General features: G+C 35.8%; 1 protein-coding gene across 4 annotated transcripts in view; it reads right to left on the reverse strand.

The window, feature by feature from the left end:
* NPAS3 (neuronal PAS domain protein 3) overlaps positions 1 to 13,013 on the reverse strand; it is a 588,970-nt gene that overhangs the window by 14,258 nt on the left and 561,699 nt on the right. For all 4 annotated transcript variants that reach the window (XM_021542665.3, XM_021542664.3, XM_077784039.1 and 1 more), the window contains one exon: positions 11,966 to 12,072. In XM_021542665.3, coding sequence (XP_021398340.3) covers positions 11,966 to 12,072 — 107 coding nt within the window. The remainder of the gene's footprint in view (positions 1 to 11,965; positions 12,073 to 13,013) is intronic.

The following is a 13,013-nucleotide window of genomic DNA, read 5'->3' on the forward strand; positions in this document are numbered from 1 at the left end:
ACACAAACCCTTTAATCAAAGGGACTGAGGGTTAATGTTTTAAAATTGGTGACCTTTATGTCAGCTGTACAGATATATTCCCTAAAATGGTGGATGGTAAACCTGATTAAAATTTGCTGAAATGTTACCTAGTTCCTCAATTTGAATTCAGTGGTTGGCATGCAAGAAGTGCACAGTATGTCATGCTAAGAAATAAAAAACCCCTCACTTATTTCTCAAAGTATGAATATATTGCTGTGTACACAGTTCCCAACAGAGGGATTTCAGTTTTCCTTGGTAGCTTTGTGCACAGCAATATTCTTGTAGCGGTGGAATGAAGGAGGGGGAAAAAGAAGAAACAGTCAGTGTTCTTTGCAGGAACCTATTTCTGTTAGAAAATTAAAATAAATCAGTACAAGTTTGTCTTCAGAAATATGGTTACAAATAGAAAAAGAACATAGTTTCTTCCTGTAAGGCTGTTCTGAGAAATCAAAGCCAAAGCTTCTAAATAGTGAGTTGTGTTTTAAAAGAAGGAAGTAGCTTAATTCAGTTTGAAGAGGAGATGAAGAAATTGTGTATCAAAAGCAGTCTTTTAGCAAAGTCTCTTACAAAAGGACATTTTACTCATGTGCATATGCATTTAAAAGCTACACTATATTGCGTATTCAGGTAAGTATTGAGTAAATAGGAAATGATGAGATCATCTTACATATTCACACAGCTTCACAAAGAGGCTCTTTATAATTGGTGAAAATATTGAGGTTACATCTGCTCTGCTATTCACCCTTCTCCTTGAAATACCTTTATCAATGACTGGATGGTAGTTCTCTCATGGTAAACTTATAAGAATATTTTTAATTTACTGCACAAGGATGAAATTGCCGTACTTAATACTATAGTTGGATACTTAGCTGCAGCCACAAGTACTCTTTCTACATTCACAAAACTGGCAGACGAAACATGAAAAGGAATACTGACTCTTTAATCTCCACTTCTCCACCTAAGGCCCAAGGCAAGCTGACAGGGTAACTTCGTTCTGGAAACAGAGGGGTTTTTATTTTTTTAAATTCTGGATTACTTTTTCTTCTGCTTTTGAAAACTGTAGGCTATAGGGGAATGAACCTGGCATAGACTTAAAACAAGAACAAGTTTCTTTATCTGAAAAGTTACAGTCCTTGATGCTTACAGGAAGGTCATTTTCAAAACCCACAGGAAAAATAGCATCACAGCCAGAAAGAGTGCCTTATTTGCCTGTAACAGAGACAGTTGTCCATTTATAATGGCTTTGAGGATCAAGTGAGTCTTTGATGTTGTAAGGACTTTCCTATAGATTTTGCAATTAGTGAGCTAGATGTTTAAAATAGTGGGTATCCATAAATTGGATTTTAGCAATGAAAAATATTCAGCGATGTTAAATAATGCTTGCTACAGAATTAGGAACTAGATGGTAGGAGACTTGTAGACATTTGGTGAGGAATAATATCTCAGCTACGTAATTCTCCACAAACAGCTCTATTTTGGATCTACTACATGGGGTAGAGTGAGGAGGAGGAGGGGACTTAAGACTGGACAGTGTGCAAATGCATTGTCTACCTAGTGGGCCAAAAGCAAAGCCTTCAGAGCAGATTGCCTGGTACAGAATGCTGCCTTCCCATCACAAGAGTCCCTGTGGGCAATGCTCTACTTCTCTTTATTGCACACAGCTCCTTGCCAGCCCTGACTTACTGTATCTCAACAGAGTTCTTCTAAAGAAAATTCCAAAGATGAGAACTGTTTTAAGATAAGGCTGGTTCGGTGAGGCTTGAGAAAGCTGCATTTTATTCACAGCATATGACAGTAGAAAGCCCTGAGTGCTGGATAGAGAACATCTTTTTTAGCACAGGGTAGAAATACCACTGACTGAGATCTGGCTGCTACTGTGATATGAATATCAGAGAGTAATAGCTGCAGGTTTATAAACATAAATTCATATTTTCATACCATAAGCAGGAAGCAGCAGATCAGGTTCATGAAAGAAAACTGCACCTCACTAATATTCAAACTCCCACCTAACTTCTTCATTCACCAGGGTATTCTTTTAAGCATCTACAGTCACTCTAAAAAGGCTAAGTATGGCAATTGATTCATTGCTTACTTTGCAATCTTAAAAGACTGTTTAATCTTCCAGTATAGGGATGTTACCACATAAATACATGATAAATTAGGCAAAAGTAAGTATCAACAACCTTGCAGAAAGAAATAAAGAGCCTTAATCAAGAATTTGGAAAAATTTGAAACCTTAAGAATGTTTGAAAACTAAGCAATACTCTTCCCGTCTTTTTGCAGAAAAGCAAATGTTAAAAACGGTCAAACTGTAAAAAAATGTGAATTCATATTAGAATCAAAGTTTGTAACTTGCCAAATACAGTGAGGAAGGCCTTGCATACTGCATGTGAAAATTATCTCAGATTACAATCAGGAAGATGTTTTGTTAAAAATCTATGTTATCAGTTTACATGACATCAGTTCACAACAGCAATGCAAATTTATTAAAACCAAGCAAAGACACAAAAAATAATGTTTCTCAGCACTATGGAAATCATCATCTTCTACTTGAACAATAGAGGCACTTTTCTTCCCCTCTTCTTATTTTGATTATTATAACATACCATTTTCCCACAGCCCAGTGTTTGAAATGGCAACTTTATAATTATGCATAACCATGAATATTAACAAGACGATATAATTCTAGGTAAAATGTTTATTTCAAAATGTTATGTAGGTATTGATCAAATGGAATGCAATGTATTGCTAGAGGCACTATTCAATGGAAGATTATGGCATGCATATTAGAAAACTGTTCTGTGGTTTCTATAGATAAAATTGATGTAAGTAAATGATATAAGTTTATTTTATGACATACTGGATTGAAAAATGAAAAGTAGATTTTTCTACCTAGGATTCTTTAGGCTTTCTTCTCTCTTTCTTAACTTTTTTTTTCCCTCATGATTTGTCTCTCTCCCCATGACTTCAATCCTGTCATAAAGTGATTTTCTTCTGTTAATATTGAAATGGTCGTTTAGAAACCCAAGCCTGCTTTGAACACCAGCTTCAGACAGAACTTCCATTATCATTAATGAACTCTCTGTTCAAACTGTAGGGGAAAATGAAATCCCAGATCCAAATTTTGCCCTTAGCTACTAAAACTCAACATCAGAGGAGAAATTTGGCCTTGCTTGCTCAAGAAACTGAAATCTGTCCTCCATCTCTCCACTAGCATTAATGTCCACCATATGACAACCTATGTAAGATTAATGATTTTAGAATATAACCCTTTCCACGACAAATGTATCTGTGGACTATACATAACTACATCTCCCAAAAACAGAAAAAGAGACTGGAGATTCATGGAAGCAGATTGGCAGCAATATTAATTTTATCTTTGAATTACCTAGGTTAAAGATGGTCTGTTTCAAGGGACAGGATTCCTTTAAACATTCATTTCTGGGATGTGTCCCTGTTTCTGTGCTTGGTCTGGGTTAAATGAGTGATTTCCTCAGGCTTATCTCTAGAGAAAAGGCATCCAGAGCACAGTGTCATGGTGGTATGGCACAACTGAATGTTCAAAATCCCTCTAACCATCACAGAGGTGCATCACCATCTCCCATCTGACAGCAGATGTTTTTGAAACATACTGTCCCTTTATGCCAGATGGCTTGTAAAAAGTAAAAAATCCCAAATATTTCCACCTTTGTCCACAGGCTTTAATAACAGAGCTTAGTGCTAACAACAACAACAACAACAACAAAACCAAAACAACTAAGGAAACTTTGTAAAATAAAAATAAAAATAGAAGAACTTTGGAATAATTATGCACTTTATGCTCTCAGAAGCAATACTTAGCAACCTATGGACATTGAGTAAAAGGTTCAGGTGTTTTGAAGGACATTCCAAAGGACTGAGGCAAAGTCCTGAACCAGCCCACACACTTTATAGGTTACCAGGCATCAAAACCAACACAGACCCACCACATGACACATGGATGGCAAAGCCTCAGGTGATTTATGCAGGTTCTTTCAAATGAGTGCTAATAAGACCTACTTCCACACATTTGATATGTGCTACAAAATTTACTGATACTGTTTTTCTATCCTTACAGCCTTGAAAACTGTCTCCCTTAGACACACAAGGTCAGTAGTGCAGACCTTTGAAAAAGAAAAAGAAGAGAAATAGACCACAGCACTAACAGGTTTCTAAAATCCTGAAAAAGTCTGCAACAATTCTGTCATACCTTCATAGTGACATTATAGGATGGGGTATTTCAGAGCCTAGTAAATTTCAAGCAAAATCTTTAATCCATTCTTGGATTTATGGTGGGGCAAGACACATTCTGATTTAGACTACAAGGTGATGGAAACTTCTGATCTTGGAAATCTTGGAGAGAACCTCAACGATGAAGATAGAAAGGTGAATGAATTACTTCCGTCCTTTTTAAAAATGGCATACATTTACATCCCCTAGCAAAAAGAATAGAAATAGCTTAGTGGACAGAATGAAGGTGGAGCTGCTGGATGTGTACAATAACGTCCTTTATTCCCATGGCTTTGCTATTTAACATATACTTCTGCAATTTATCACAAGAATAATATCAAAATATCTAAATTTCTTTTTGGGGTTGGAAATTTTGAGCACAAAAAAACTTTAAAAAGACCCCAGAAAATTATTAACAGAGAATCTGGAAAATACAGAGATTACTAGCAGAAGTCAGAGCATAACCTTCACTCTATAACTCCTTAATGCAACATGTATTTATACAGCTGACATTATGTACACTTCTAAGGTCAAAATAGGAGATTTTGGGTGCAAATTTCAACTAACTATGAGCTATGGAAGACACAATTGAAAGTACAAACTGAAATGGGAATCAAAATCAGTACAAAATCAGTATTGTATTAGATTTAATTTGAAGATGAAATAGCATCAAACAGCATCAGGAATTAAGTTAAAGGGTTATTGATGCAAATAATATTTGAGGTACCTTTCAGAATAACTGGATATTGCTAAGCTACAGAAGACAAAATTCTGCAACTAGGTTTAGCAGCTAATGATTTAAATACCCTAAAGGTTAATATTTGTTGAGTTTTCTGGCTTGTTTACTATCCCAAAGATCAGATTCTCCTGATAAACACTTACCTACTTTACATACAGAAAACATTTGTCCAATAGAAAAAAAATTGCATTTGAAAAACTGAGGCACAAAATATTACAAAGATTGGAAATTACTTGGGATTAAAAATGATTTATGAGTATTTTTCTGGTTAATGAATAAATAAAACACCAAATATTACAATAGCAACAACTGTCCTCCATGCACAAAAATATAAGCATCACCTGTCAAGAAATGAACCAGCCATGAGTTAATAGTGTATAAAACAAAGGTACAAGGTACACATAATTGCATACTACAGACTGTTTTCCCCCTTCTAAAGTACCTGGCTTTGTTCAAAAAAGCAGACAAAAAAATAAAGCTACACAGACCAATATCTCATGTAACCCAAAGAAGAATTTGCAGGAGCAAACACAACATCCTCAGTATTTCAAAGTAGGGCTAAAAAACATGACAATGTCTATACTCTAGGGTAGTAACCTTAAGATTCATTAGGACTGAGAAACAAACAATAGGCATGTGCTAAAACCAAAGTCCATGATCCTGTTTTGCCTCATATCAGACAAAAAAAAAATAAAATTCTTTACATGCTTACATTTTTTCCAGTTTCTTATCTCCTCCCTCATCTTGCTGTATCACCACCAGCTCCAGCCAAAAACACTAAAGGGTGCCAAGTGTCCAATACAGGAATCTTTGCAGGCCTATACTATGGACACGGAGAAAGGTTGTGCAGGTAGTCAGACCAGCACTTCTGCAATACTTTGAAAACAACATACACTAGGCTGTCATCAGGGTGCCAGTTGGGCTTAGTTTAAGAAATAGCTAAAGCCTGACATTCTATCAGCCTAATTTAGAATCAATCTTGCTTTCCAGTGATGATAATAAACTTGTCCAAACATGAGATTCATTTGTATATTTTAGCATTTTATTTCAGTCCTGGAATGTAAAACCTGACATTGGAATCAGTTTGATTTTTTTGCTTATTGAAGATATTAAGCACTACAAGAGCATTGAAATTTCGATCTGATTAGGATAAAAATTCCTCAGGATCAAAACACTTCTTTTTTTCCCCCTACAGTTTTACTAATTGTGAGCTACTTGACATTGCAGAGTTATTCCACAGCATGATAGCAAAATATGTGAAGTATTTTACTGTTAGAAATTATCAACTCATTCTATTTGTTTTTCATGTGTTTGAGGTTATTAAGAGAATAAAAAATTATAACTGATGTGCATAAGTTAAAAGGGTTAGTTCAACTACAGCTGGTAGGCTAAACCTCTAAGCAATATTTTGTAGAGCAATAGATTTTTTTCTACTGAACATACATAAAAGAAAGCATGAATATATAACTGATTTAAAAGCAGACTGAGGGGGTAATATTCCTTGAAAAATAGGGGAGCCATGAAAAAGGTGAATGTGGAATAGTTTATTTTCAGAAAGACTGGATTATTCTAACCACTGGAAACCAGATAAAGTAGATGAGAGTGAGTGCTACCAAACATACTCATCAGAGACCTTTGCTTTATGGGAAATGAACTGCTCTGGCTCACTGTTCCTGAGGAAATGTATTTCTTATAGCTGTAAATCAAATCCTGAAGAAAGAGGAAGATATTTTCTAAGCAATAGCTGACAACAACAGTCTCTTTCTTGTCAGAGCCAGGTTTCTGAATTCAGACCTCAATTAGGATTGCAAAATGAAAAAGCACATATTACATACCAATACCAATTGGCAAGTACTTATGACAGTGTTCTTGCAAACAATATATTAATTTTGAAATTATGGCATGTTATCATATATTTGCCCTAAAGTATATTCATGGTTGCCTTCAGAGGTCTTGACTTTTATCCTTCCTTGCTATTTTTTTAATGACCTTCACTGAATAGTAACATAAAGTACTTGATGTTCAATGAAGACCTTTAATTTTTTACAATTAAATAGAAGATGCATACTCCTACAGCATATGACATCCACTCATTCATAGCAGGAAATGAACTTTAAAAAAAAAGGGTTGTTACAGACTTCTGAATGATAATGGTGTCAAAAAAAGGAAGCACACGGGCACAGCATGGTACTCCCAAGAGGAGCAACTGCCCTTGCTGTGTTCTATAGAGAGTGCTAAGACCTGATACAACAGTAATTTTATTGATCTGCTTGATTTCTGGTGTTGATTTGACATCAAATGTATCCTGCTAACTTTAAGATGAGGGATTTTTGTCACTGATGTCATAAGAACAAAGGCAGTTCTCATGCAGGGACTCATGGCTTGGTGAAAGTGTTTGAACTACCCTATGCTTGACACGCACTTCAGTCCAGCACTGCTTTTACACAGGGGTAAGGAAATAGAGAAGATCTATCACCTTCCCCACTCGTACAAGCTGTGAAGTAGAACTGGCCCATCATGGGTCTTTCTAGGCTGTAGTTCTAGATGCATAACTATGAAACACAAAACATTCAATTACAATTCTTTCATGGCATGTAACCTAATGAAGAGCTCTGTTACAGAGCTGGGATTAGAGACTCTATCTGTGCCAGGGTACAGCCAGACCTGTAATTTTTGAGGGTTTGGATTGAAACAAAAGTTGTTGTAGCTTAGCCAGTTTTTGTGTGTTAGCTGAGCCAACAGCTGGGTCATGATACTGGATGTGTACAGGCTGTTAGACCGGAGAACATTTTAATTATGACCTCTGTGAGAAAAATTCAATTTATATAATGATTCTACCAGCAATTTGTTCAACAACCATTGTGAAGATGAACAAATAAGAAGATTCCCAAACTCCTGAAACCATGAATCATTTTAAAACAGGAAAGAGCTTAATAAGGTAGAATTATAACACCAAAAAATTGGCTGAGAGATTTGTGAAAGAGCATGATCATTCAAAGTTTGAATGAAACAGAAGAGAAGCAATTGCCATAAACTTTTTTTCTGTTTGGAAAAAGATTATGTTATCGTGCCATTTATTATGGTGTTGCTATAAATGCAGGCAGAGTATGAATGTTGTTTTATTAATTCAAAAGGGATTCAAGGCAATTCCACCTAGTGGAATTTTTGCTATTTACTTGGCTGAGCTCAGAATTTTAGTCCACAAAAAATTGCTTTTTTAAGGCATAACCCCCATGTCCATTGAAACCAATGAAAGCTTTCCCAGTGACCATAAATGACCTTTCATTAGGGCAGGAGATCCTTCACAAAAGCCCGTTGTCACTGCTATAGCCTTGCAGACCTTCTTCACAATTATACTTGTTATGGTTGCATTCCTGAAACTGCTTTTGTCTTCTTTTATATGAGATAGAGCTAACAAGGCCTGCTTTTCTATGTTTCTAATGGGCTACTATGATCTGAAGTAATCAACAACCCTCTTCATTTTTTTTCTTGTGATTTTGTGCAAGGTTTTCTTTTTTGCTTGTTTTTCTCTTTGATATCTTTGAATATTTTGGATGAGAAAGCAGGATGTAATGGTCTTACTTTTTCCTTATGATATGTTGTCAGTAAATAGGCAGAATAGCAGTTTTACTTGTGTTTCTTTTAAACAAGAAATCTACAACTGCAATTCAGATTTCTTCTTGTTTTAATAATTGAAAATTATTTTCTCTTCTGTAAAAATAAATCAAGATTTTTGGTTGCATCCTCTATCAAACACAATCTTTTCAGTTTGTTACTTTCTCAAGTCCGGCTTTGTTTTTTCACAAGTGCTTTCTATCCATTACTTTAGATTCCAGGTCCTCTGCAAAATATTGCACAAATCTGCTTTTTTTGGTTTGCTTTTTTTTTTTGTTTGTTTTTGTTTTTGTTTTGTTTTTTGTTTTATTTTTTCCCATTATGATCTCAAGCAGCTATTTCCTATGTTGTACTGGCAAATATCTTGTGCTCTCTGTTTTGGGGAACCAGTTCTGCTGGGTTCCACCTTCCACAGCCAGTGTACACCAGTTAATGAATTTTAGGTCTAATTGTAGTTTTACTAAACCAGAAGGATTTTCTGTTTCTTGTTTGGCTTGAATTTGAGTTTTTAGGATTGGCAAGTTGCTATGAAGTATTTTGGGGTTCTACAATTTTTTTTTCTCTTGGTTTCTATACAATTTGTATTGTCAAATGCTTGAAGTCAAACATCTCTCTGGGCAAAGCCACTTTGGCTTCTGCAGAACTTATAGTACTTCCCCAGTTATTCTCAAGACTAATTTAAACTTGAAGATCTTTCATAAAGAGCACAAGTTTAAATATGAAAAGACAAATGCAAAGTCCTGTATCTGGGATGGACACATTCCCTGCTATGTTACAGGCTTGGAACTGGCTCGCTGGGTTGCTGCTTTGTGGAAAGGGACCTGGGGGTCCTATTGCACACTATGCTAAGCATGAATCAGCAGGGCTGTACTAAAAAGTGTACAGCCAGCAGAGCACAGAAAGTCATTATTCCCCTTCACTCATCACTCATTCAATTGCATCTGCAATCTAATTTTAGCCTCCAACCATGGGAAATATATTGATAAATTTCAGTGAGCTCAGAAGAGGTCTGTCGAGGCACCCAGTGGCTGGTGTACTTGCTCTGTGAGGAAAGGCTGTGGAACTAGGCTTGTTTAGCCTGAAGATGAGGTGACTTCAGGGGTACCTAGCAGCATATCTGCAAGCAGGATACTGCAAAGATGGAGCCATGAGCTGTACTATCAAAACAGGGAAATTCTAACTGGATAGGAGGGAAAAAAGCCCCCCAAAATTACAGTGATGATAACTGACACTTATTAAGCTAATTGGAACGTTAGTGATTCTGAGAAATTATAGATGACTCTGAAGTTTTTCAACATCAACTAGACAAAGTGCTAAAAAATTTGTTTTGAATTATTACTGATCCTGTTTAGAGTATTAGGTGGAACTAGATGATATCCCAGAGTTCCTTCCGACCTAAATGATTCTATGAACATCTTGTTCCTATAAGGCAAAAAAACAAATATGCATAAAAGATGTAACCATCCCTGTCTATTGAAAAAAAAAAACAACTAGCCTAGCAAAAATAATAATGCTATAGCCATGCAGCAAAGTTTGTGAGCCCTGCTTTGCATCCACATTGTGGATGTTGAAAGCGAGAGAAATTCCTGTGTGTGTAAAGTTTGCAATCAGCTGAACTGGACATACAGTGAGAGCAGAAATACAGAAAGTTGAAATGATTTTCTTGACGTCATTCTTGTCTTCAGGGTCTCCTGAGTTCTAGTCCAGTGCTTAAATACTTGACCACACTGCACTCATACTCTCTGCATAGATCTTGAATTTTTCTGAAGATTAATGTTTCATAAAAGATATCCTATTCGAGAGAGAAGTGGTCATTCAGAAGATTAAGGTCTTTTTCAAATGTGATGTTCATCTATGCCAGGTGGTAAGGTAAATCTGAGTCATAAATATCTTTTATTTCCTTGGCCAGATAGTGCAGTGAAAGTGCAACTTGTCAGTTTTGACTTCCAGTTACAAGAGCACCAAGAATTTGAGTTTCTGAATTTGTTCCTTCATTTCTCAGCAACTGACATATTCTCCTGGATATCAAGTGCTTAAAATTTAAATGACACAAAATTACTTTGTTTATCCTTTTGGATAGTTGATTTTATTTTTTTTATTCCTGCAGAAATATATCTAGCTTGACTTTATGCCAAGCACATTTTACATTCTAGAAACTTCTGAAGTCTTTACACAGCCTAATGCTGCTGTTGGCTGCCATATGTTGTTATAGAAGCTGTCCCTATTCTCCTGCTTTCCGGTCAGAGATATCCTCTTATCTTCCCTTGCAAGATCATGCAAGGTAATTTGGGATGGAACATTTTTTTCTGCCTTCTAGTGCAGTCATATGGTTTTGTAAAATCTAATTAACTGTGGCTGCATTTGGGCTGCTGCCCTATTATTAGGAAATGTTACCAGGACATGATGCAGGGGGAGCAGAGTTACTCAAATCTGTAACTCTGAATTTAAGAAGCCGTTTGCAGTTCGTCTTCTGCATTAAGAAAAACACTAAAGTCAATCATAAATTCAGTCAGTCACTGAAACTTCCAAAGAATTATCTGTCTTCACTGCAGGCACAGATAAATTAGAGATTATGGGCATAAATCTTTTTTCGCACAAGGGTAAATCAGAAGCCCCATCACTGAAGTCAACAGATCTCAACAAGAAAAGAATTAGGCCCTATGGCTTTTAGTAAAAGAAACACAAAGAGTTTAATTACAAGGAATCATGCTGAACCTCCCTTCCCCCATACACAGACACTGCACGTGTTCTCTGGTAAGGCTTGTCTCTTGCAATATTTTTGTACTTCTGTTTTCCTTATCCTAATCAGATACTACCAGTGTGCATATAACAGGGACATAGATGCTATAAGGACGGGGCCATTTAGGTATTAACACATGGGGTGGTTAAAGCACTAGTAGAGCTGTAGCTCAGTTCTGTATGAAAAAACCTGGTGAAATCCCAATTATGCTGCAGTTTATTGTCATTCATGTTATGACACAGAAAAACCCAAAATTCTCACAGGAGGAGTTCTTCTCCTGTACCAGGGAAGGAGTTTCTCATGTAAGCAATACCTCTTTAATGCTTAAAATAATGCATAGCACATGTAAATTAACAGCTGCTGGAAATTCAAGTAATAAAAATATAATGTTTATTTTCACATATTTAAATGGTCTTATATGTCTATAAAAAGACTTGAAAATAAATCACACAAATTACATTTAAACCATCCTCTATGAAAACCCCTTAAAAAAAAAAAAAAGGCAGGTGTAAGATGAAGATCCCAGTTGTGGAGCATAAATAATAGTTTAGGAGCAATCAGTTGTTGTACCAGATTATTTTGACAAAACTGGAAGTACTTACAGTCTAAGTGACTATGTCTAATGCCTTCCACATCTTCAGCATGAATGAAGTGGTAACACCTCTTTCCTACAATATCTACAGGGGTCAGATCCATGTAATCACTAATCCTAAAAAGGAAAAAGAACATACAGCCTATAATTCAAGAAAGAAAAGAACAAAAGAATTGTCAAATGACTCAGAAAGTTAAATCTGCTAAAAAGTTTTTCAGCATTATATAATTTGAATGGAATATCTGTACAAATGAGACAAGGCCTTAGAGGAAAAAAAAATTTAAAGAAACCTGGAAATTATTTTATCTATTTAACTAAGTGGAAAATTAAATTCTAGTACATATTCTCCATGTAGCATAACATCAGGAAAATATAATTCCATGAAATTGTAAAGCATTAGTGACAATCCAAAATCCTCATTAAAAGACTAAGATGATTCAAGGTTACATAATAAAGTAGAAACATGTTATGTTTATACCAAATGATTAGAGACACATTTCATTTCAACAGATTGGTCTTCTATTGGGTATATTCATGAAAAAGCTCTTCAACCATTTCTTGGCACCAAGTCCAAACTCATATTTCAAGGGATATAATTTAAATGCTGAGACACACAGATGCCTCAGGGTGTTATCTTTTTTAGTCTAACTCATTTGGGAGCTCAGCTTTCACTCTGGGCCCTTTCAACTGGGACTTTGTTGTTTATTGCACACAGAAACTTTAAAATCTATTCTGCAGACCTTTGTGTGTGTGTGTCTGTGTACTTGAGTCTGCGTGCCTGTGTAAACTTGTATTATGGAGAGTCAAGGTGTCAACGTCCTTAAACACAGTACAGAAATTAAAAAGAAAATTAGAAAATGTCCTGCTCACGTAAGCATTTGAAACTATGTCTGTTTTCTAGATATAGAATATTTTTTTAGGATTTGAAATAATCTTCAATGATTGTGGTACATTCTATGATAAAATCAGAGAGAGGAAATCCCACCCTGCTGGCCTAGTAGAAAGGGGCAGGCCACTATCCTGTGGTCCTGTAAAACATATGCACAGGCTTGTTTGAG

This window comes from Lonchura striata, chromosome 6 (genome assembly GCF_046129695.1).
Source record: "Lonchura striata isolate bLonStr1 chromosome 6, bLonStr1.mat, whole genome shotgun sequence".
NCBI lineage: Eukaryota > Metazoa > Chordata > Aves > Passeriformes > Estrildidae > Lonchura > Lonchura striata.